General features: G+C 35.6%; 2 protein-coding genes across 7 annotated transcripts in view; one reads left to right on the plus strand and one right to left on the minus strand.

Moving 5' to 3' along the window:
• LOC124302628 (centaurin-gamma-1A) overlaps positions 1 to 15,593 on the plus strand; it is a 67,181-nt gene extending 51,588 nt beyond the window's left edge. For 2 of the 3 annotated variants that reach the window (XM_046758968.1, XM_046758966.1), the window contains 12 exons: positions 477 to 709; positions 2,504 to 2,645; positions 3,911 to 4,042; positions 4,128 to 4,312; positions 5,050 to 5,198; positions 5,286 to 5,484; positions 6,640 to 6,742; positions 7,791 to 8,018; positions 9,632 to 9,749; positions 10,211 to 10,423; positions 11,156 to 11,300; positions 11,897 to 12,623. In XM_046758968.1, the coding sequence (XP_046614924.1) occupies positions 602 to 709; positions 2,504 to 2,645; positions 3,911 to 4,042; positions 4,128 to 4,312; positions 5,050 to 5,198; positions 5,286 to 5,484; positions 6,640 to 6,742; positions 7,791 to 8,018; positions 9,632 to 9,749; positions 10,211 to 10,423; positions 11,156 to 11,300; positions 11,897 to 12,073 (1,899 nt within the window). In that variant the 5' untranslated portion in view covers positions 477 to 601 and the 3' untranslated portion in view covers positions 12,074 to 12,623. Of the gene's footprint in view, positions 1 to 476; positions 710 to 2,503; positions 2,646 to 3,910; positions 4,043 to 4,127; positions 4,313 to 5,049; positions 5,199 to 5,285; positions 5,485 to 6,639; positions 6,743 to 7,790; positions 8,019 to 9,631; positions 9,750 to 10,210; positions 10,424 to 11,155; positions 11,301 to 11,896; positions 12,624 to 13,621 lie in introns of those variants that run through there. The other variant, XM_046758967.1, reaches the window with a different exon arrangement.
• Positions 14,951 to 18,207, minus strand: LOC124302647 (peflin). Of its 4 annotated transcripts, XR_006907749.1 has the most exons (5): positions 18,066 to 18,092; positions 16,799 to 16,976; positions 16,060 to 16,338; positions 15,650 to 15,921; positions 14,951 to 15,534 (listed from the first exon to the last, which is right to left on the minus strand). XR_006907749.1 is itself a non-coding variant. In XM_046759015.1 (4 exons), exons 1-4 carry the CDS (start codon positions 18,075 to 18,077, stop codon positions 15,830 to 15,832), a joined length of 561 nt encoding a protein of 186 aa, XP_046614971.1. In that variant the 5' UTR covers positions 18,078 to 18,207; the 3' UTR covers positions 14,951 to 15,829. The 4 variants fall into 4 exon arrangements, 3 of the variants coding, with proteins under 3 accessions (XP_046614971.1, XP_046614974.1, XP_046614972.1); XM_046759015.1 differs by having other exon boundaries at positions 14,951 to 15,921; positions 18,066 to 18,207; XM_046759018.1 differs by having other exon boundaries at positions 14,951 to 15,921; positions 16,799 to 16,937; positions 18,066 to 18,202.
• Between the last annotated feature and the right edge of the window lie 5,820 nt (positions 18,208 to 24,027).

Here is a 24,027-nt window from a genome sequence, read left to right on the forward strand (position 1 = left end):
CCAATTTCCATCGCCCGCCAAAAGACAGGGTCTTGGTCATGGTATTTTGATAACACAATGTGTTCATAATTACACTTCAGACCCTGAATGACAGACCGTCTTGCATGTGTTGTATTACAGCAAGATTTAGAATTTGTGATTGAACGATACTAAAGTCAGCCTGAGGTTTTGGATGAGAATAAAGTCAGTAACGTTGTCGTACATAATGCTTGTTTAGGGCAAATCGTAACTTCGCACCTTTCGGAATGTCTGAAATTTGGTAAACCATAATAAATAAAATATACTCATATTTATTAAAGCCAACTAGTTGAAAGTCATTTTAAAATTGCACAATAATGATTTTTTTCCCTGATGTTTTCTTACGTTAACGTTATTACCTTCAAGCTCATGATTTTGGCCATCTATCATATGAGACCATGTAGTTTTAAATTTATCATTCAGTGAATATTTTTACTAATTATTCTGTATTGTTTCAGACTCCTTTGTTAACAGTCACGAATGGACTTTAGCAAGAGACGTCCCAGAATTACATCTAGGTATCATTGGCTCATCAGATTCCGGGAAGTCCGCCCTAGTTCATAGGTACCTCACAGGATCTTTTATGCACGAGGAATCTCCGGAAGGCGGTCGTTTCAAAAAGGAAGTTTTTGTCAATGATCAAAGCTATTTGCTCCTTATTAGAGATGAAGGCAGTGTTCCAGAATTGCAAGTAAGTAAAGCCAATTCTCTTTCGATTGTCATTGGAGTAAAATACTAAACTATGAGAGAACAACATATGAATAAGTTGCGATTGATAGGGCTCAATCGAAACTCAATCGTAATGGTGTCCCAAGCTTATGGTCTAACTTCAGGATGAATAGGCCCCACCATTTGAATCGGAGGTTAAAAAAAAAGAGGAAAAATCGTTTAAAATAATTCCAGAAATATTTTTTGCACCAGTGAAAGTTAAATGACGTCTCTTCTATGTAATAGAAACATATTCTATGTCCACGAACTGAGCAGACTGATGGTGAAAAAGTTGGTTATAATCCATAAAAAAATGGGGTACTCTATAGGTGATCATTAGGTGTCCCATCCAAAATTTTTGTACTCCACCTATCGTGCAGGAAAAACTGCCACTGGAACATGTAGCTAGTAATGCACCTATGGGAACTCAATCAATAAAGATACCAGGAAAAATTTATTCACTCAGGAATTAGGCGCTATTCAAGTGATGATCAGGTGACCAAAAAATGTTGGTGCTCCATTTTATATATCAGAAAGTTGACGTTTACGTACAACGCCTCGCACACTCAGCTTAACAATGTGATAAGGCACATCACTTGATGCAGGAATTAGGTACTCTTAAGATCGCTGTGAAGTTGACACCCAATTAAAAAAAAATGGATTCTTCCAAGAGTTCTGAATAGTTTCCAAAAAGTTCTACAAGTATATGCCTGTAACAGTAATAGTAGTGGATATCGACCATGGTAAAATGAGAAATAAAAAAAATACCAGCATCCCGTTTTTGCAAAATCACTAATTTCTTATGAATTCTGAGAAGATTTGGAGCGTTCTAGTTTTCTTTCCCTAAATCGCTTCAGCTAAATAAAATCATACCGTCAATTTATTGTTGCACCATCATCAAAAACCATTCGAATTATCGGTAAAATTCTCATTAAAACTCGGGAAACTTTCAAACAAAATTTTATCGTGGTTCTCAGTTTGTTAGCGTGACTGAAAAGAAAATAGCTGGAGGACTTTACGAATTTTGGTCGCATCTAAAAGAGTCATTCAAATTATCGGTAGAATTCTTGCCATGGCAACCCAAAACTCTACGTTTATCAGAACCTCCGGAATATTGGAATTTCATTAATAATTTATTAATTAATGGAAAACATAGATACTTCCGTAACCTTACCAACCGAAACTATTTCTGAAAATGACCAGGAATGCTAGAACTATTCAAAAGGATTTCAGAACTACCGAAAAAATCTCTTTTTCCGAATATGAGATGCCAACTTAACAAACATTTAAAGTGTACCTAATGCCTGCGTCATGAGAACTTTGGCATCACCGTCGTCAAGCTGAGTTTGTAAGGCATTGTAGGTAAAAGTACATTTTTTCGATATAAAAAAAAAAAATATTTTCTGTAAAAAGTACAGAAAATAGGCGCTATCTGAACAAATGTATGAACCAACTCTTTCTGACAAATCATTTGCTTGATTCGAATTACTAAGAATTCTTGCGGTAATTACGGCTTATTCAGTCCACAATTTTTTTGAACTACATAAGTTAGTATGTTTGAATCGATGACTTTTTTCTCTCTGTGTATGAAAAATGTAAATGTGTAATTTGCAAAATTAAAATGATACGTACCAGTGGGACTTATCTTGTTGGTAATTGGTAATTGGAATATCTACCAGAGATTGTTTTGAACAATCATCGGTGGCTTAGATCGTAAATATAATGAACTGAGCGTATATTGCAATATTTATTTATGTATAATATATTTTAATTGCAGTTTTCTTCATGGATAGATGCAGTACTATTGGTATTTAGTTTAGAAAGTGAGGATAGCTTCTCCCGGATATATAGTTATTACAACCGAATGTGTTCATTTCGAAACATGATTGATGTGCCGAAAGTACTTGTAGGTGTACAAGGTAAAATATTTACAATGATAATTTTTGTTTCACTTTGGCAGGTAAAGGGACAGCATGTCATCAACCGATTCCTTTCAAACGTGACAGTATTCCCTTTCTTCAAAACTGATGGAAAGCATTTTTTTTATACCTTCGTATAAAACACAATTCGCTATATTTATGGTTCAAAATTCAGTCGCTCCACCCTTTAACCGTTCAATGGAGTGAACGGGGCCGCAACGCGTGGTATGAGTACCGAAAAAAAAACAGTGAAACTTAGAGTGTTGAACGACCGATCGCACATGCGCCAAAGCAAGCGCTAGTATGCAAAATCGAGCGCATCAGTTGTGCACCTGCATCAACATCGTTTTACCGTACTGTTTTGAAATGGGGCACTTTGCGCACGCTCCACAGACTTCGAAAATTGAATTTTCCAAGCAGGTGCTGGTAAAACAAATTAGTACCAGGACTTTGAAGAATTTATTTCATCAAAATAGAACTTACCTTCTGATTATTTGAGTAATTCAGTATTGAATTAGCTTATTCCTAAAACTAAAACTACGTATGATTAAAAAGTTTAAATATAAAAATGCCAATTCTCACAATTTAATGTAACAAACGTATAATGAAATCATCGTGGTCGAAGCGATCATCCGTGCTAATGACTATTTATCATTGAATTTAAATCATGAACTGTTTAAATTTATTCAAGATGACGATCCAAGAAAAAAGTTACTTTGCATAATAATAGATGTTTTTACCTATCCTAGATTTCTCAGGTTAAATGAAGAGGGTTTTTTGGCAGTTCTCCGAAAGTTTGATATCTTGAGTCTCCCAAGAGCTGAAAAATAAGGAATAAAATAATTAAATTGTAAGACGGTTGATAATGAGATTATGAAAATCTCTTGTAACTTTCTTTCCGCAAATTATTCAGTTATTCTCTTGGAGACTAATACTGGTTTGTCCTCTCATCATTATGGGCCATCAATTATTAGAATCGGTTCGGAAAATGATTGTAGTATAGAATGGAATATGATCCTGAGACAAATATATTTATTAAACCGTTGTAACAAAGCGTTTACTTTCAACTGAACTGTACTGCATACCACAGGACTAGCTGACCGAACTTAACTGCACTGTATGGAAATTCTCTTTATATTCCGTTTACATTTTGTAATTCAAAGCAGTTATTCAGCTTATATAATTTCTTCCATATGTTCTGTTAAAAATTCTTTTTGGTTTTCATTTTTTTATACAAATACTTATTACTACGTTACATTGTTTAGATTCAATCAATGATACAAATCCTCGGATAATCAAAGATATGAGGCCTCGTAAGCTGGCAAGTGAATTAAAATGCCCTTATTACGAGACATGTGCTGTATACGGCTTAAATGTTGAAAGAGTATTTCAAGATGGTCAGTAAAAACTTAGAAACACTTATGATTTGTACAAGTTATTGCATCGCGACACTATCATTCATCAAGGCGTATATTTTTCCAGTTTGTCAAAGAATAATTGAAAATATATCTTCAAAACACTTTCGATGTAATGGACAAAGCTCGGGAGAAGACGATAAAAAACACTCTGCGCCTGTGATTACAAAACATGTACAACCACCTACCAAAGACATGGACATAGTTTGTCCGATTCCAAAAGATAGTGTCAGCAGCAATTACCATTCACCTGTGAGTACCCTTAAAGAAAAATATCATCAAATTTACTGTGAATTTTAATTCATTGGGAAAAAGTTGGGCTTATGATCATACTGGTATGTGGTCACACACTATAAGAAATCTTCGAAAAAGGACTTGGATTCGGACAAGTTTAAAGGGTACGTGTATTTGGGTCAAACAGAAAATCTGATGAGAATCATTCGATACGTCAGTAATGCGTACACTGGTGCTGTGTTATATCCAACCTGCTCGAAATGTTGGCGTAGTGAGCGCGTTACCAACCTATCAAACGGTTTTCATCTGATTTTGTACACGACTAACATACGCGTGGCCCTGAATCAGTCAAAATCCAAAACGTAAGCGTACCACGATAACGAGCAACGAAATGATAATAAAAGTGAAAAGTAAGATGACCATGTTTCATAATTATAGATATAGCACAAATTTAACAAAGTATAAAAAATTATTTTTCAGGATAAAACATGGTTCAATTAAAAAGGAAATATCTGTTTGCATACATTAACTATACGAGAATGGTTACGTGTATATGTTTTCACGATAATGTATTCGAATAAAGTTAATTTTGTTGAACATTCATTCTCTGATACATATTTACAAACAACCACGTTATAATACACAATGCTGCTCTTATACTCGAATGACTAAACGACTAGGGAGATGATTCATTGAATTAACTTGAGTACTCCTAGGCAATTTAAACCAAGTTTCAGCTAAAGTTAAACTTACAGGGAACTGAGAAAGATGATGAAACAACGATTCGATCTGGAAATGATAGCAGCTCTCATGTTGACCCTGTAACCACCAACGATAGTTTTCAATATATACAAAATCAACATGGAGAACTGCGAACGTCGATATTAACTCCAACAACAATCAGGTCCGAATTGATTTACATGGTCATATCATTCGCCGTACCATGTATAAAAAGTTTCAACAGGTCTCATAATGTACTTCCACTCAACAGGAAATTTAGGAGAAAATCAAATATATTCACGCCGTCTAAAAAAGAAAAATATAATATGGGTGAAATGGGTGTTGGCAGAGAAATACCTGCCAAACAGGGATATCTGTTTAAACGAAGCAGTAAATCTCTCAAAGAGTGGAAAAAAAAGTACGTCACCTTGTTGGAGGATGGACGTTTAACTTATCACTCCAGTTTACATGTATGTATTTAAGCACGTAGGATAGACCGGGGCAAATTAGACAGGCGGGGTAAAGGTAACATATCAAATTTTGTTCCTAACGTGTACACAAAAAAGATGCTTGTTTGCGCCTCCAGAGCGAGTGCATCCCAGCTCTTTTTCGCATGTTCTACGTTAAACTTGCACAGAACGTTCTGCGCAAATCCAGTGTGTGATATTGGTTCTTGTTACACGCAGAGTGCAAACAGGAAACCTTTAAGTGCACTTGTTATAAAAAATATTGTTCAATACCCGTGTCACATGGAGCGTGCGATGTTTTCAACACTTGCCTGGAACGCCTCACATTACGCACTCGTATCCAAATGGTCTATTTTAGTTCTAGTTTCGCACTATTTGGAAAAACGATATACTTCAGCAGCACGAAAACTGCGACACAAAAAAAGAGCATTGAATATTTGCGACTAACGAACTGTAAAATGGTAAATTCGTTCGGCCAGAATTTTGAATCACCGTGACTTGAATAGAATTTCTGATCTGTTTTTATTTATTTATTTTCAATTTGTTGTATTTGCTAGTTCATGTCAAAATGTTAATTTAGATTTTTTATTACATTGGAAGTATGCCATCCTTTTCAGACTCCTGTGCACATTATTTTCATCAGCTAAAACTGTGTAATAGATCTGAAAACTGTGCAATAAATGTTAATGATAATGAAAATGACCTCTTTAAATCATTTTTAAGTTTTATGTGCACCATTTCAGATACACATGAACAAGAGTGTGAATTGAATTTTTTTAATCGTCATCATTTTGTTACAGAGACTTGTCAATTTTGTCTCATGTGCAGAGCAAAGTGTGCATTCTGCAGGTTAGGTTTATATGAATTATGCATGCACACATGCATTTTGCAAAAATATTGGGTTTCTTAAAGGTACCAATTACGATATCCATCGTAAAGCATGCGGCGTAAATTGATATTTGATTTTTTAAGTCCTACTTAGTATTTGGATACCTGCTTTGCCCCGGTCTCCCCTATACAATATATCATTTTGCTTTAGTTGTTTACAGGTATGAATTATTGTAGATTAGTTTGATGATTGAAAAAAAAAACAAATTGAAGTAGAGTGTTCATATCATTTGATTTGGTTTGGTGGATTCAATCTGTTATGTTTTTCAGGATTACATGAACGATTCTAATGGGAAAGAGATCTTACTTCAATACGTAACTGTTAAAGTGCCTGGGAAAACTCCGAAGGGGTCCAAAGCTACAGTAGCTCAAGGTATAAAAGAAACATTCAAACTCAATTAATTTGAACTTACGAGATATTTGGAATACTTAGTGTTTCAACAGTCAGACATGAAACTATGAAAGTCCTTGTGAAGTATCTTAATGCTGAAGGCCAAAATACAATCCTATTTAGACCCAAAGTAGAACCGATGAGAAATCACACCCTACAGAAGAGCGGATAGTTAGCAATTTGTAGAGTTCAGTAGTGCCTGCGGCAAAACAAATACACGAGATATTTTACGAAAGATCCTGTCCGTGGTATAAACCATTCATTTTTTTTCGAATTCTATATCGAACGATTTCAGCGACATACCACGATTTTGGACAAGAAGTGTATTTTTAATTTGTATTCTGCATTTAGCCATTTTTCACGTAGATCATGTGCGGCAATACTAACTCTAACCAGTACACTGTTCTCTAGTCATTTTTGTAACTATGAGCGATTGTAAAGCGCTTGAAAACCATGATCAGAACTGTCTTGACAGACTGTAGACTGTTTAACCGACGCATCAATTCGCACGCTGAGAAGTAAATCTCACAAGGTGTTACTTGCTGAGATTGATCAAAAGTTGCATGTTCGTTAGACGCGTCATGATATATAGAAGAACATGCTACCAGAGTCATGAAATCAAAATATGATTTTTCCAACACGTGCTTAGAAAGTTCGATTTCGGAAGTCTGTGGAGCGTGCATAAAGTGCTTCATTTCCAAACAGTGTGAAAAAGTAACATTGGCTCATACGTACAGTTGAAATGTTATATTTCACGAGAGTGATTTTCTTTTAGCTGATGCGAACTTTCGAATAACTCAATTTTACGCACTGTGACATTGAGCGTGAGTCTCTTAGCCCCAATTTTACATACTTTCAGTGACGCCTTCGCTACTTCTCATATGAAACTTTGAATGTTGGTGACTTTGCTGTTGAATCCCAACAAGGAATATCACTGATTTTACTTGAATATCTACGATCATCTTTTGCACGCTAATGAGGTTATTTAAATGCTGTTTTTTGTTTATCTCCGTAATGATCGTAATTACAGAAGACAGCTTTGAGTTTTCCATTATCTCCCTGGAAAACAAAACATGGCACTTCGAGGCAAATAATGCAGACGATAGGGATAGCTGGATACTAGCTATCGAGCAACAAATTTTGTCTAGCTTGCAAAATAGTGATACGGATAAAAAGAATGAGACAGATGCCTTCAAAATGCATTGTATTAAATACAAGATTTCCGGTAACGACGCGTGTGTCGATTGTGGTGCACCAAGTAAGTACTGACCTATATAAACTAAATAAGTTATGCTTCATTATGATATATATAGTTGAGGGTTGCCTAGTACGAACTCATGAGCTCTACCGCGTCTCGCTTTCAGCTGAACCCCGTGATAGAAAGTGAAAAAATAGAAAGAGCTTACCAATTGGGTATAAAGACGGCTTGGGGTAAAGATGATACAAGCCCTGCATGTATAATAAGATGTTTATTCATTCTCATACGAAACTGATCAAGGGGTTATAACTTCAAGATTGCATAATTTGAAAATATTTCAGTGACCCTAAATTATTTCACAAGAATTCGTAGTATTCCAAGGAATTTCACAAGATCTCAGAGGTTTCATGTGATTTCAAAGATTCTAGATGATTTCACAAAATTGTTTTTTTCGCTGCCAATTACGTCATTGGGCTAAGTTCAACCAGAAGTTTCTGTGTTCAGATTGGGTTTCATAAAGTCGTACCTATGCTTCTGGATCTCTTGATTGGCCTCGATGTACTTCTTGTAAATTATTATGTTACATTCGATTCCTTCTCAAATCAAACTTTCCTTCACTGGCATTGAGAAAATTGCATGTCTCACATGTGCGGATGGGTGATATCTGGCGATGCACGCTAAAAACTTCACACCCGCCGAAAATCGCCCACTTTCCACATTAGTAATGTAACATAATATTCTGTCCGAACAAAAGGCGTCCCGCACGGCGCTCCGTCCTCTACGAAGCCTCGCTCACTAAGCTACAGCTCACAATCAGTATACATTTCAGAGACGTTCTCAACCTCTTTCTGCATTATAATTCGCTACCTATACGAAAATATCATACCTGTACAATGTAGGATAGAACGGTACATCATTGGGCTGATACATATTTACCAACTTACATTCTCAAGACTTCTAACAATTTAGTTGAATTGGTCGCAGATAAACATTTTTTTCACCAATAAAAAATGATTATAAGTTGATAATGTATGTACCGGCAAAGAGAAATTATGTCCATTCGTTTATATTTACCTTTTTTCTTTCTCACGGGTAAAATTTATTTACCTCAACGTATACATTTTTCTGGGAGCAGGGATTTATTGTTTCGTGTAATAAACAACGTCATAATAAAGTACAAAATTCAATCTCGTAGAAAATTCTGTTACCTGTAAAAGTGTCAAAACCCGAACAACACAACGTAGACCATTTTTCAAATTTCTGACCTTAGAATAAAAATGAACCTATGTATTCATAGTTTTCCGCGGTCTTCTCCCCATAAACGTGATGGGAACGTCACTGATAAATTTTGCGACTCGAATGGGTATTGAAACATCTTATCCCCTTCGAATAGTTCGACATAACAAAGTAAAATATGTAATCGCGAAGTAATTGGTGTGACAGAGATGTGGTTAAAATAGAAATTTAGTATACAAGAAGTTACAGAGAGTTAACATTGTTTTTTTTCTCAAAAGTGTACAAATTATACAATGAAACACTCTAATTAACCAGAGTTTACATTTATCCCTCAGCGTCTGAATAATTTTCTGTTGGCATAAAATGTATGTACCCGCATAACAAAAGTATAAGTTGAATGTTTAAAATAAGATAACATCTATAAAATTTATTTCCAGACCCCGACTGGGCAAGCCTTAACATGGGAGTGTTAATGTGTATCGAGTGTTCAGGAATACATAGAAATTTAGGGTCTCATATCTCGAAAGTCAGATCTCTTGACTTAGATGATTGGTCGTGAGTATATAAAATGTTATCGTATTCGTTAATCTCATTGGCCTAGTTATAGGTATAGAACAAAGTTAAAAAAAAAAATAAGAATTTAATTCGAAATTCTTAAGAGTGTCATCATTTTTGTAGTTGCGCAACATTCTTACCTGCTCTAAGCCTTCTATCAGGTATTAGAGGTTGGTTATGCCTTGATATTATGTTAGGCACATATTATATATTAACATAATATTCCATATTCCATAAAAATTTCATAATTCGTACTGGTATCCGTTATTTCGACAATCTATTTTTTACTGAGCTCTGAAACAGTCTCACAAATACGACACCACCAAAACTTTGAACATGAATTTAATGGACTTTAATGACTTACGTTTTAAAATTATAATCGAAGCCAATGCAGATGTCAATTTGGTACTTTTGAAAATCGCATAGCACCAAGTAAATACATTCACTTCATAATTTTCTAGGTCCGGACAACTGAGCGTGATGTTAGCATTAGGTAATGACATAGCAAATAGTGTTTGGGAATATTGTCTGAATGGTAAGCAAAAGCCGAATTCTGAATCTCCTAGAGAAGATAAGGAACAATGGATTAGATGGAAATACGAGGAAAAAGCTTTTTTACCACCTATCAATCCTAATATTTCATTGGGAAAATTATTGATTGATTCTATTTGTCGGTATGTACTTCAACGTTATCTTGCTCATGTGATACAATTCTTTACATTCAAATTTGCTAACTATATTTAGTTTCGTGTATTCGGAATCAATAAGACTAGCCAATGTACAAGTTGATCTAGGTCTTTTATGTGTGGGATATTCCACGTCTCATCGGTCGGTGGATGGATTTCGCAATTTCCGATCTTCAAACAGTGTTTGTTTCAAATTTAATCGGAACCATACGAACTATTTTTTACTTTTTATCATGCATATGTATGTATACATACTGAGAAGAAACGCTAAAACTTGAGGCAGGGTAAATGACCGATTGAATATGCCTAAAATAATTAAACTCTATTGGGCTACAATGTCATACACTGGCAATATCTTCGTCCACAAGGTGAAGGAACCAACTTCAAATTGTTATTAATATTGTATGTTGTTATAATCACTCGCAGCAGTCATAGTCAGTTAATTAGTTTGCTAAACCTTCCCAAATCCCCACATCAACTCTTTACACCAAACACTAAGTATTCATTATTCAACTAAGGTAAAGTGAAAATTCCCAACGTTTGATTATATGCAAATTTGGTTAAAATCGGAGGTGACAATGTCCAACTACTGATCCATGTGACGTGAATTGATCCATGTAAGCCTTGTAACTAATGAAGTCTTGTTGATTTATTGTGAACGAATTTTAAAAAAAATTGTAACGTTACAAATATAACACGTTACGTATCTCATTTATTAAGGGGCGACACACGGGCATTTACTTTATGCCTGGCGCGATGTACCTGCGAAGATATAAATATTTCTGTCAGCGCTGAAGATCTTCGAACACCACTTCATCTTGCTTGCGCAACTGGAAATCTTGCAATGGCTCAATTGTTAATATGGGTGAGCCAAATTACGAAATTTTTTAAGAACAAAGTGCAACACTGGTCAAACTAGTGCTAATATTTTTACAAAGATTTTTTTCTGAATAGATATCATTGAGAAAAATTGTATTTGTTATAGTTGCTAGAAAATTTGTGTAACTTGGGAATCATTGCAATAGTAACTTAAATGTTATCGGAATTATAAGAAAATGTGGTACAAGTAACTATTCGGTGTAATTATAGTTGTCAATGCTATATTTTTTGGATATTGCAACAATGAATCTATCTATTTAGTTAACGAAATTTTTTCAGTTAAATAGGGCCTTAACATCAATTTATTGTTCCACCACCATCAAATTATTGCGATAATTTCAAGAAAGTAGGACATGAGTGATCACAATCAAAAGGAATAGAAAGCAACTAGATGTTTTGATTGAAGTTACAAAACTAATTTTCATTCAGAACCCACAACCACATTTTCCGATCATGATAGAGAAATGTAAATAGTCCAGGACTGTATTGTTACCAAAACTAGAAATTTCTCCCACTGTAAGAAAAGTTATCATAGGTTTAAGATTTATAAAATGATCTTATCTTCTATATATTATATTTCAGCAAAAAGCAAATCCTCATAGTTTAGACCATGAAGGACGAACTTGTATGTCGTATGTGCAAGCTCTCGAAAGGACAATCGACAATTCTTCCGATTCAATGGAAATGCAAAAACTTCTGGAGGTTTTAGAACAAGCAAGTATCTCCGGTGTTGATGATTCCGAAACTGTCCAGTATTAAACATTCTAACACCTCACTCGATTAAGATTATCACATTTTACGACACGGTTATCATGTACTTATTGTACACTACAAAATACTTTAACGGGTTTTGTGTATAAGTAAAAAAATTAATTAGTAACATTCTACAATTAATTAATAGATATAAATATATATACAAAGTATATTTGTAGATATAAATGAGGTAATCCACGCCAATGCGATAAATTCCAATTCGTCGCGATTTCCAATATTGGATTTTTTTTTATAACATAGTACTGACGGAGATTAAAATTGCACTAGTAAATTATTTGGAATTTTTGTCTCGCTCTTAGGTAAAATACGAATGATTAAATTCCGTACATTTTCAATTTTTGAATAATTTTAGGCAATTTCATTCCAAAAACAAATTATTATGTTATTTCTAATTATGACTCGTAATTTTAATCATAAATTTTTCATATTCGATAGAAAGCAGTGAATGCGGAAAAAACTATTTTTTTATGTTAAATTCAATTTTTCGTGTCTTTGGGCACGATTCCTTTTTAAAAATAAATTGTAAAAAATTCAATAGAGCACGATGGAGATTTGAAAGTCTCGTTCATTGTCGAATAACTATTCGTGTATGCCGAAGAATAAGGATAACAGGATTATTGGTTGTGATGGAAGAGCACCGTTACAAGAGTTGAATCGTTTAAGGATATGTAAAAGCGTTTTCCGAAACATCCGAATTAAATTAGTTGTAATTGAGAACAAGTTTAGGAAGTTATTATCGATTGATGAAAAATGCTTGCTGCCTATTACTGTATGATGATAGCCCATTTTCAAGGTTCAGCACATTCCTCAGCTACGAAATTTTTCTCGTTTAATGCTCCTATCAAAACCATTAATCCCATTATACCTGAAGGTTAACAGATTTGATGGTACAAGTCTTGGTAGTTGCTAATACTACTATTCCAGAATTATTGTCAAGTTACGGCGTTAAGTACAACCACGGTCAAATCGGGAGTATTTACGGACCATTCCCACTGTGGAATTGATTGTCCGTGATGCTTAAAGAATGCACGAGCAAGACATGTCTGTTTTTTAGCAGTTTGAGAAAGAGAGAAAATAAAGCAATGTACCGAGTAGAATAGTCGTAAATATAACGAGGTAAACTTGATTTGGGACGCCGGAAATCAGAAACTTCAATTAAGCTGGTTGATTGATATTGACTTATTAAAAATACTATATTCCATATTTTAAATAATTTAGTCACTAAACATGACTCCCTCACTTTTGCTTTGGTATATATAAGGTGCACAGATGGTACAACGTATATTTTATACTTCGTATAAAATTGCAACAGTACAGTAGTATTTATTTTTAACTGATACATGAATTCTACGACAAACGAAGATATAAATCACGGAAGTTTTTTATATGATATTTTTAGTAATGATTAGATCACATCAGGACCAAATGAGTCAGGTTTCATATTACAATGTGGGGATTGGTTTCATATGATCCCAGTAAAATTACTCGGTTGCAAATTCTTACCAGCATCGATTTTGTATTTTTTACTTTCAGCTTTTTCACACCCACTGACTCTCACGCTCTCTGATTGGTCATGGACTAATTCTGATTGCATGAAGAACCACGAAAGTTATTTGAAGGACTATAGTAATTTACGCCATCCAACGTTTTCATTACTTTAATTAAATAAACTGTAAGTCTTTGCCGATCACGACTGATATTGTAGATCGAGTAGAAGTGATGAAGAAAATAACACTTGCTTATTTGAAAGATAAAGTAGCATTTATGAAATGAGTTTTTTTGCCGATTTGTGCATCATAAACTGCATCGGGTAGTTAAGCTCATTTAGAAAAAGAGAATATCATCACCTGTGAATAAGCTGCTGACGGGCTTCTGCGGCAACGATTTCTGCAAACCTACAACTTACTGTGCATGCGAAACGGCGGTTAATTCAGAATCCTACAAACCGAATCAGAGTCATCATTTTCTACAATATTCTCCGGTGGGTTCAGCGGTAACGAGTGATTTATACCAGTGTGGTACAAGATAATGAGAATTATGGGTACAAAGGGGTATAATCAATTCAACAAAATATTTCTTTGCGGGTAGCGAAAAAATTATATTTTATTGATGCGAATTATTTTTTATTGAAGCAACAAAGGATTTGACGGTATCAATTAACCAGTGTTAATGTTACGTCCGAAACACATGAAAATGCACAAAATTTTCATAGAGGTAAGTAAAAAAATTGAATAGTCATAGACACAGTTTCAGACCCAATCTAGTACAGTTTATTAAATATGCCTTAATGCTAGCGCAAGTGTTTTAATACCTGTGTGTAGCAGCTCAACAAGGTGACAAATAGAATTAAAGTGACAAGACATAAAGATACGAACAAATATGCTATGTGTAATTACGCCGAAAAGACGATACTGTTTAGTTCAAGGTCTAATTCAACCCGTGAGTTCGACGACTGCTCGTCAGAACTATCACCGATAAAACGCAATTACGAATCCACTCAATTGTTCATTCATTGATCCATATATTATAAATTTTACGGACTAAAAGTCTTTTTCACATAGAAAGTACAGTTTAGCATTGATAGGCGAGCCAGTACCCACCTAAATGTAGAAGTTAAGTATCACTTCTGAATTTTTATTCCTAGACTCTACATGTTCAGAAATTAATACTACGAAAACCCCACACATAAAACTAAGTTTTTCTTCTATGACAAAAAGAAACCAGTTACAGTTTCTGAAAGTTACAGTTTCTGAAAATTTCGGGGGAAGATACCTGCAATATAAATTCTAGCAAACACAGAGAGCACACATTATGAAACTAATATGACCAATAGATTTCCGATGTAATAAGGTAGTACTAAGCTTCTTTGTGAAAATGTATTTATTCATAGGTATAAACAAATACATAGACGATCACATATCACTGTCACATGTTATGATTATGCATCATTGTTCTCAGGAAACGAATGAGTCGCTACAGTTACTATTGTGGATAATACCAGTTTTGTTTATAACATCCTTAATATTAGAAATACGAAATTATAGAGTATTTTTCTCTCATCTTCTTACAAAAAATAATTAATGTAGCTAATTCGAATAAGCCAACGACTTAGAAGTTGAGAAACATGCAATTCAGAATGGCCAATTTGAAGGAATTGATCCGCTTTTCAGCACGGTCCGTGCATACGCACAGTAGATCCGTCCCTCCCAGCCTAATCAGATATGGAGGGCTAGGATCAAGCATGGAGATATAGACATATATATCGACTATGCTAAGAGTTTGTTGACTGATTATCAAACAATTGCGTGTGGAATATCGCAAAGCTCTCTTCTTCTTCTTTCTACTTGGCTACGCGAAGCATTGTACTGGATGCCATACACCATACTTCATAGTTCTCAAGTCAGAGCTGATTAGTGATCCTTGAATCTCAGAAATGGTCGCTCGACCTTGGAAAATTTCGATAAGTTAGTTGAAATAGTTGCAGTCAAACACGTTTTGTAATCATTTGGAATGCCAAAAAATTAGCTTACGACGTTTTATCGTTAACAAAGTGTTATTTACATTTATTTTGAATGAATAAGCTTGTTTTTCCAGCGCAGTAAACTGCCTGGTTTTGGAAAATTTTCATCTGTCGAATAGATAGAATTCGGGTAATGTGTTGGTCACGTAGAACAATATACAGGTTAATGTGCAAATGCAATGAGAAATATTATTTGCAATTAGTATTGGATTCAAAAATTCTCAAACACTGCAGTTGAGAGCCACGCTCAAGAAATCTTCAAAGGCGATCGATATTGTGCCACTCTGTTGAGCATCTCTTTGCCTGAATGCCTCTGAAATATGATAAGAAATTATGAAAAGATTTACTATAATACGGCTTTTATCAGGAATACTGGATAAAATATTTTGACAATGTCTGTCTTACAATTAATCAAATAAAATTTATTTTATGCAGAAATGATAAACTTTACCTGTAAACCTTTGAATTTGTACACATAAAACAATGAACTGATCAATACTGATGGATTGGTGTTGATTAAAATCACTCTTCTGTATAAGGAATTTTATAAACTCAGGGCTAAATCTATAACCCATCTGCGTTAGAGCAGCTGATAGCTCACTCTCCTGAATGCTTCCAGAGTTGTCATGGTCGAAACCTCGAAATACACCGAGCCATGCATTAACATAGTTAAATAAGGCTTGGAATTCTTGAATATCTATCGTACCCTTCTTTTCCTTGTCGAACATTCCTATCAAAATGAAATAAAAATATCAATAACAAGGTAAATGTCTAAAATAAGAATGTAAATATCAGTTACTGAATTTCGCATGCTCTGTCACGGATAAGATTATGCTAATGAAATATTCAACTTCACATTTGGTGATATTTTCGTAAATTTTTTATGTAAAATTGAATCATTGTTTCTTTTCATATATAATTCTTTTTTACAGGTTTACTGTCTGAGTGGGATGTCCTTAATACGCCGTATCACGACCTATCTAACTCTTGAGCCAATATTTATTTTTCCAATCTTATCACAATTGAATTAGTTCTTTTTTTTCTAGAAAGAAATTAATCTTTCACCAAGCGATAATTGTACCCATAAGTAGGAAGTATTGAGAAAAAGGAGTTTCGAAGGGTCGTGGTTTCAATATAAATCTATTGGTATCTGTAATTAGGAGAAAATAATTATATATTTACGGACATACCAATCATCAGCTTGCAAGCTGTGTCAGAAAAAGTGCTCCCTTGTCCATTTGCTAAGGCACTCTTTAATTCAGTAGCTGTTATTCGACCACTGTGATCTCGATCAAGTGTTGCGAACCATTTTTGAATCTCCGGACTGACCTGGATATGACCTTGCGTTGAACCGAAAGTAGCACCCTGCTTTAATTGTTTTCTTTGTCAGTATTGTCATATGTATGAGGCTGATGAAATGCTTAGAACCATGAACAAAATTTGATGATCGAAATGAAATCTAAATATAAAAAATACAAGAATCAATTGCCCAGTTGAGGCAGACAACAAAATTACAAACCTACCAACTTTCACAAAATCTTTACATTTTAGATGCGAAGTTTGAATTTACTGTCAAATGTGAGGTTACAATGAAAGTCGAACTTATATTCATACCTCAATTCAATTGCATATTTAAAATACAATCACAAACAGATACTTTGCCTCAAGATTAAAACTAAAACCACTTAATATGGGACAAAACTTTGGCTATTTTCATCAACAAGATTCATATAACAATATTGCGTGATGTTTTTTTCCAAATATAAGTTTCCAAGAGGTGAAGAAAATGTGGTTACTTATTCTGTAACTTTACAGTCCCAACACAGCAAACAATGCTAAAACTAATGGATTGTAGCGATGGTGAAGCAGCATGCCTGTCTGATTCATCCTAACGTAAACTGTTGTTTTAGCGTTGTTGACTACCCAGAAACTGCAAAATACGCACCGTGAGGTTACAAAATAAGTACCTTGGTCAGCTATTTAGTGATCAAAAATGGCAAAACTTTGGCTTAAAGCGGTACTAAACTATCAGTATAGTAGCGGAACTCCTTACAATCAAGCTTGATCGATTCAAACTACAGGTACGTTGTTTATTATTGGAACTTCAACACCATGATGTTATAGTATATCAGCAACATTGTCGTGATCAAAATGAAATACGTACATAGTTAAAATTATAAATATTATGAATGCATTATACTGTATATCAGTGTTCACCAAGATAACACACCAAATCTTGATTTAACCCAAAATACAAAAGTCAAATTGTTCAACCTCAACCTCAAGCGGATATGAATTATGAGTAACGAAGCGTACAATTGTAACTAAAATATCATAAACTATGAACACTGAACAATGTGAAGAAAAACAATAAGTGTGTTCAAGTGAAGTGATTACTTAATACGTCAATGTAAACCTAACAGTAGTTTTATTATTTTTACAAACAAAATAGCTTACCGAATAAGCCATAATTGGTTGAAATATAACGCGATCGCGTACACTCGCAGCTACTTGCGGAATGAAAACAGGATAGGAGTATATATATATCAGTGATGAAGTACTCCTCTGACGTAAATTACGCAATACGGCATCATACCACGAGTAGTTCATGGAGGTGGAGAGAAAGGCGAACTCGACGCGACGAATGAATGACAAGACCACACAGTCATGCATTCTTTGCTGCCATACGCGGCAAGCACTAGGACCAGATAGAGTCCCTAGGCTATATAAAACAATGGACACAATACGCGCATTCATTACACAAATTTACGACTATGCAGATAAATTCTATGTGATCGTAGGTGAATATTTTACCCAGGTATGCATGTATTTAGTAATGTTTATAAATGCCACGGACTTATGCCTTCTCTTTTCGGCTACCTTATTTTCGGTCCGAAACAAAATGCGAGTTCTAATACGAATTATGTACAGGTATATATACCAATACAACCACTTTCTCGAAAGGTCAGTGATTTTCTCGCGTCAGCTGCATTGCCAGTCACTGTTACACAATCCGTATAAAATAAAATTCGCATTTTGTTTCGGACCGCAAACAAGTTAGCCAGAAAAGGGAGGCATTAATGAACATTACTGTTCAAAGATTTACATACATTCTGACATGTTCGATATCCGTAGGAATTTTACGACGCACGGGATTGGATGTGCAACCCTTTGCACTACCGATCGTGTGCTTATGGCCGAGCAGAAAACAAAATTAAAGAGTCTACGGCGGGTGGCCGATTTCAATTAAGGTTGAAGAAGGGGACGAGTCCATAGACTTCAAGTAGTCATGTCCGGTTACGGGCCTAAATTTTATATATAAGAAATAATAATTTTTTTTGGTCAATTTTCTTGCAAAAAGGAATACTGGGTATAGGATGAGTATTTTTCTAGCTCCCAAACTGTTCATAGCGGAAGGTCATACTCATGGAGACTTGTTCATAATGCCAAGATCTACAACATATAAAAAATCCAGACCATCTGAAAATCTGGGTATTGGCCAAAAATAATCGATTTGCAATTAATTCGATTATTTTTGCCCGATTAAGCAAGAACCGTCGATTATTTTTCGAACTGGATTAATCGAGTACAGTCTATTATTTGTTAAACTCTATTAATCGACCGACTAGATTATTTTTGTTAACAATCGGTTTTTGTAATAAATAAATTTTATAAGTTTTACTCCTATGAACAATGCAATACAATATCAATTTATTTGATGAGAGTATCAATTATTACCATTGTCTTACTTACCAAGTACTAATTTTTGAAAGGCTAAAAAGGTGATTGTCGACGATTTTTTTTTTTTGATAGGGAGAGAGAAAACGAGTCTACTTCAAAACACACTTGAAAGGTGTGAGCAAAAATTGTTATCATCGAACTGTCGCAGAACGGCAGCGTTATTAGCTAACCTATTAACTGAAGAATATATGTTTAGTCAACGGCTGACCATCGAAGGGCCTAGCCGCTTGAGTCTGGAATCGGCAGGAAATATAAGGTGCGCATTTCTTGTCTGAAATGTGAAAACTAAAATCATCATGCATCATACATCATACCATCATACATCATACATCATACATACATAGTATTAAAGTTCGAAACCAAATTTTGGATGTTCGGATGTTCAGAAAGTGACGTCACCCAAAATTTTTTCTCTCTTGATCTATATAGACGAAAATCAGTTGGCCGAATTCCTCAGTCTGGAAACAACCACGCAGTAGAGCGGACGTATGAGAATCGCGCTCCGCAAATTTCGAGTACCGGGTTCTCTACCTCCTGGATCCTGCGCTCCGGGTCCGCTTCCTGGTGCGACTCGACGCCCAGGACAAGCGCTCCGTATTTTCTGTGCTCCACGACCGCTACCTGGTGAAACTTGATTTCCAGGACAAGAGCTCCGTAGTTTTTGTGCTCTAGGTCCGCTACCTGGTGAAACTTAATTTTCAGGACAAGAGCTCCGTAGTTTTTGTGCTCCAAGTCCGCTACCTGGTGAAACTCGACTTCAGCAACAAGCGCTCCGTGGTTTCTGCGTTCAGGATCCATTGCCTGATAATACTTGACTTCCGGGACAAGCACTCATTTATAAGTATGCGAAGTACAACCCGAGGTGATTAGCGGTGGTTGTTGGTGGTCGGCGGTGGACGAGGAGGAGGACGCGGAAGACGAGGAGAACAAGGTTCACGGGGAGGACGAGGATTTGTGCTTGGTGAGTTTAATATTTTAATAATATTTAATGGCAATTGCAATTATATTTCATCTGAAATTTTTTATTTCATCTAAAATTTTTCAAACTTGTCATGTTTGCAATAAATGATTTCGATTCATTTTTCGCGCAAGCACAACTTCAGTAGCTATAAATGCGCTGATAAAATTTATTATATTGTTAATTGATTAATTAATTATAGTAATCCTTACAAAATATTTTTGATGTATCCTTATACTGGAAATATTTATTACTATTCAAGGTACAACCCGAAGTGGTTGTCGGTGGTTGTAGGAGATGGTTGGCGGTGGTTGGAGGTGGTCGGCGGTGGACGAGAAAGAGGACGAGGATTTGTGCTCGGTGAGTTTAACATTTTAGTAGGAGTAGGAGGATTAGGAGTAGGAATAGGAGTAGTCGTCGTAGTAGGAGTAGGAGTAGGAGCAGAAGTAGGTAGGGCGAGGTGGGTCGTGTGAGGGGAGGGGAGGGGTGGGAAGGGGATATTATCATATCAAGTTATCAGTAATAAGCAATTGCGGGTAAAATATTAGCTTACTTTTGTAAGTATTTATGAATATAGCCTCTATGAATATTCATTGTTGATATATAAGGTCTGGCAACGTACCTACTTTCTGTAAGAGATGTTGAAGATTTTTAACATAATTCTGTTTCAGTTCTGTGCCCCACCTCGTGATCCACTAGTACATATCCTCCGACGTGACATCGCTGTGCTACGTATAAAGAAGAAAAGATTGATTAAGATGCAAATTGCTCCTCTCTTCTTGCCATTGAGCTTTCAGCCATTGTTGTGCCGTGTGTTTAAAATTTAGGACAGTATATAATATAGAATAACAGGTACAGCTACGAATATAACACTACAATAAATCTCATAGAAATGAGCTTTCATTGAGATTTCTCTGTATTTATAACTCGACGCGAGAAGGCAAAAATAAATGTAATGCCATCTGTAAGGTAATTTGACTCGTGTTTGCACAACGAGAACTCGTTGGGCATTTTGCGGTGAAATTTGAAAAATTGTTGTACAAGAAATTAAATAACTGTAAAAATGGAGAAATAATATTATCTCTAATAGTGAATGTAGCTAATACAGCTTTAACCGTATATTGATTATGTTAATGATCTATTGTGACAAGATCGGAATTAGGTAAGCTCTCTAAATACTCTTTTCTAGACTAGTAATTTATATTATGTATATGTAAATGTATATTTCTTCAGTTTATACAATCACTGCACTAGGATTACCCTTGCCACGTTTTATGGTGCGATTGTGTAATTTGTATATTATTAACCTTACGTTTTACTCTATTTGCGACAAGTTGTGAGTGTTTCTAATTTCTTGGCAATTATTTATGTACATGTATGTGTATATATGTATATGTATACTTATGCATGTGTATATACATATGTACACATATTTAACACTAGATTTTTACAATAAACACAGAGATTTTAGTACATTCACATACGGATTTCTGTGTATAGGTATACTTGAACTGAAATATCCTTATCTCTAATACGGAGTTCTTCGTAATTCGCATTTGTTCTTGTAACCCAATGTCCTACATACGATGGCAAAAATCGAGATCCAACTTAATTGAGTCTCAAAGCTCTGTTGACATAAAAGCAGCTATTTGATAGAAATTATAGTTTATAGTTTACACAGCCCATTGCATGATATTTCATTACAAATACATATGTTTCAATGTATTTAGGAATAATTTATCAAATATACGATAAAATTGATGCACCGGATCATCGTCGACTTTAACTTTTGAAATGTCCTACCATTTCCAAACACCTCCAACCATCCTATTTACCTATATTACCAGATTAGCTATGATATGAAAAGAGAAGAATTATTCATTTCGAAATGGGATTCTATTCGACGCGCGCTCGATGTATTCCATAACATTAGTATTCATAATTATTTCAACAACTTTTCATTTGCTCTCTCGATCTTGAATTTTCATAGGCATAGAATCGAAACGTTGTTTTAGCTGGTCGCAAGTGAAGTATCTGCGTTGGGTGGAGGAGCAGAATTGTTTGTCGAAAAGTATTCGGATGGAAAAAAATTCAGAGTAACTGTAATACATCACGGATGCGTTAATTTTGAACGAGATGAAACGGATGCTTCGTATATGAGACAGTATTTAACGCTGCGTAGTGATTTAAAGACCTAGAAAGGTAATAGGGAAAGAAAGAACGACGCTTCTTGACATTTCGAGTTTATTCTAACAAACATTTGAAAGATACGAGCGAAATTTTTCATCATCCAACTGTCGCAGAACGGCAGCGTTATTAGCCGACCCGTTCACTGAAGAATATATCTTGAGTCAACGGCTGACCATCGAAGGGCCTGGCCGCTTGAGTCTGGAATCGGCAGAAGAGATAAAGTGTGTATTTCTTGTATGAAATGTGAAAGCTAAAATCATTATACATCATGTCATATCATCATACCTCATACATCATACATCAGACATCATACATCATACATAATACATCATCATACCTAGTATTACAGTTCGAAACCAAAGTTTGAATTTTCGGATGTTCGGAAAGTGACGTCACCAATCTAAAATCGGCTAGCCGAGTTCCTCAGTCTGGTAACAACCGCGCAGTAGAGCGGACGGTTGAGAGTCGCGCTCCGCAAATTTCGAGTACCGGGTTCTCAACCTCCCGGATCCCGCGCTTCGGGTCCGCTACGTATTTCGAGTACCGGGTTCTCAACCTCCCGGATCCCGCGCTTCGGGTCCGCTACGCGGTGAAACTCGACTTCCAGGATAAGCGCTCCGTGGTTCCTGGTTCACGTTTACAATAAATTATTTCAATTCGTTTTTCGCGCAACCCCAAATTCGGTAGCTGTCAGTCCGCTAATAAAATTTCTCGACTTCCAGGATAAGCGCTCCGTGGTTCCTGGTTCATGTTTACAATAAATTATTTCAATTCGTTTTTCGCGCAACCCCAAATTCGGTAGCTGTCAGTCCGCTGATAAAATTTCTCGACTTCCAGGATAAGCGCTCCGTGGTTCCTGGTTCATGTTTACAATAAATTATTTCAATTCGTTTTTCGCGCAACCCCAAATTCGGTAGCTGTCAGTCCGCTAATAAAATTTCTCGACTTCCAGGATAAGCGCTCCGTGGTTCGTGGTTCATGTTTACAATAAATTATTTCAATTCGTTTTTCGCGCAACCCCAAATTCGGTAGCTGTCAGTCCGCTGATAAAATTTCTCGACTTCCAGGATAAGCGCTCCGTGGTTCCTGGTTCATGTTTACAATAAATTATTTCAATTCGTTTTTCGCGCAAGCCCATATTCAGTAGCTGTCAGTCCGCTGATAAAATTTCTCGACTTCCAGGATAAGCGCTCCGTGGTTCCTGGTTCATGTTTACAATAAATTATTTCAATTCGTTTTTCGCGCAACCCCAAATTCGGTAGCTGTCAGTCCGCTAATAAGATTTCTCGACTTCCAGGATAAGCGCTTCGTGGTTCCTGGTTCATGTTGACAATAAATTATTTCAATTCGTTTTTCGCGCAAGCCCAAATTCAGTAGCTGTCAGTCCGCTGATAAAATTTCTCGACTTCCAGGATAAGCGCTCCGTGGTTCCTGGTTCATGTTTACAATAAATTATTTCAATTCGTTTTTCGCGCAAGCCCAAATTCAGTAGCTGTCAGTCCGCTAATAAAATTTCTCGACTTCCAGGAT

This window comes from Neodiprion virginianus, chromosome 4, assembly GCF_021901495.1.
Source record: "Neodiprion virginianus isolate iyNeoVirg1 chromosome 4, iyNeoVirg1.1, whole genome shotgun sequence".
NCBI lineage: Eukaryota > Metazoa > Arthropoda > Insecta > Hymenoptera > Diprionidae > Neodiprion > Neodiprion virginianus.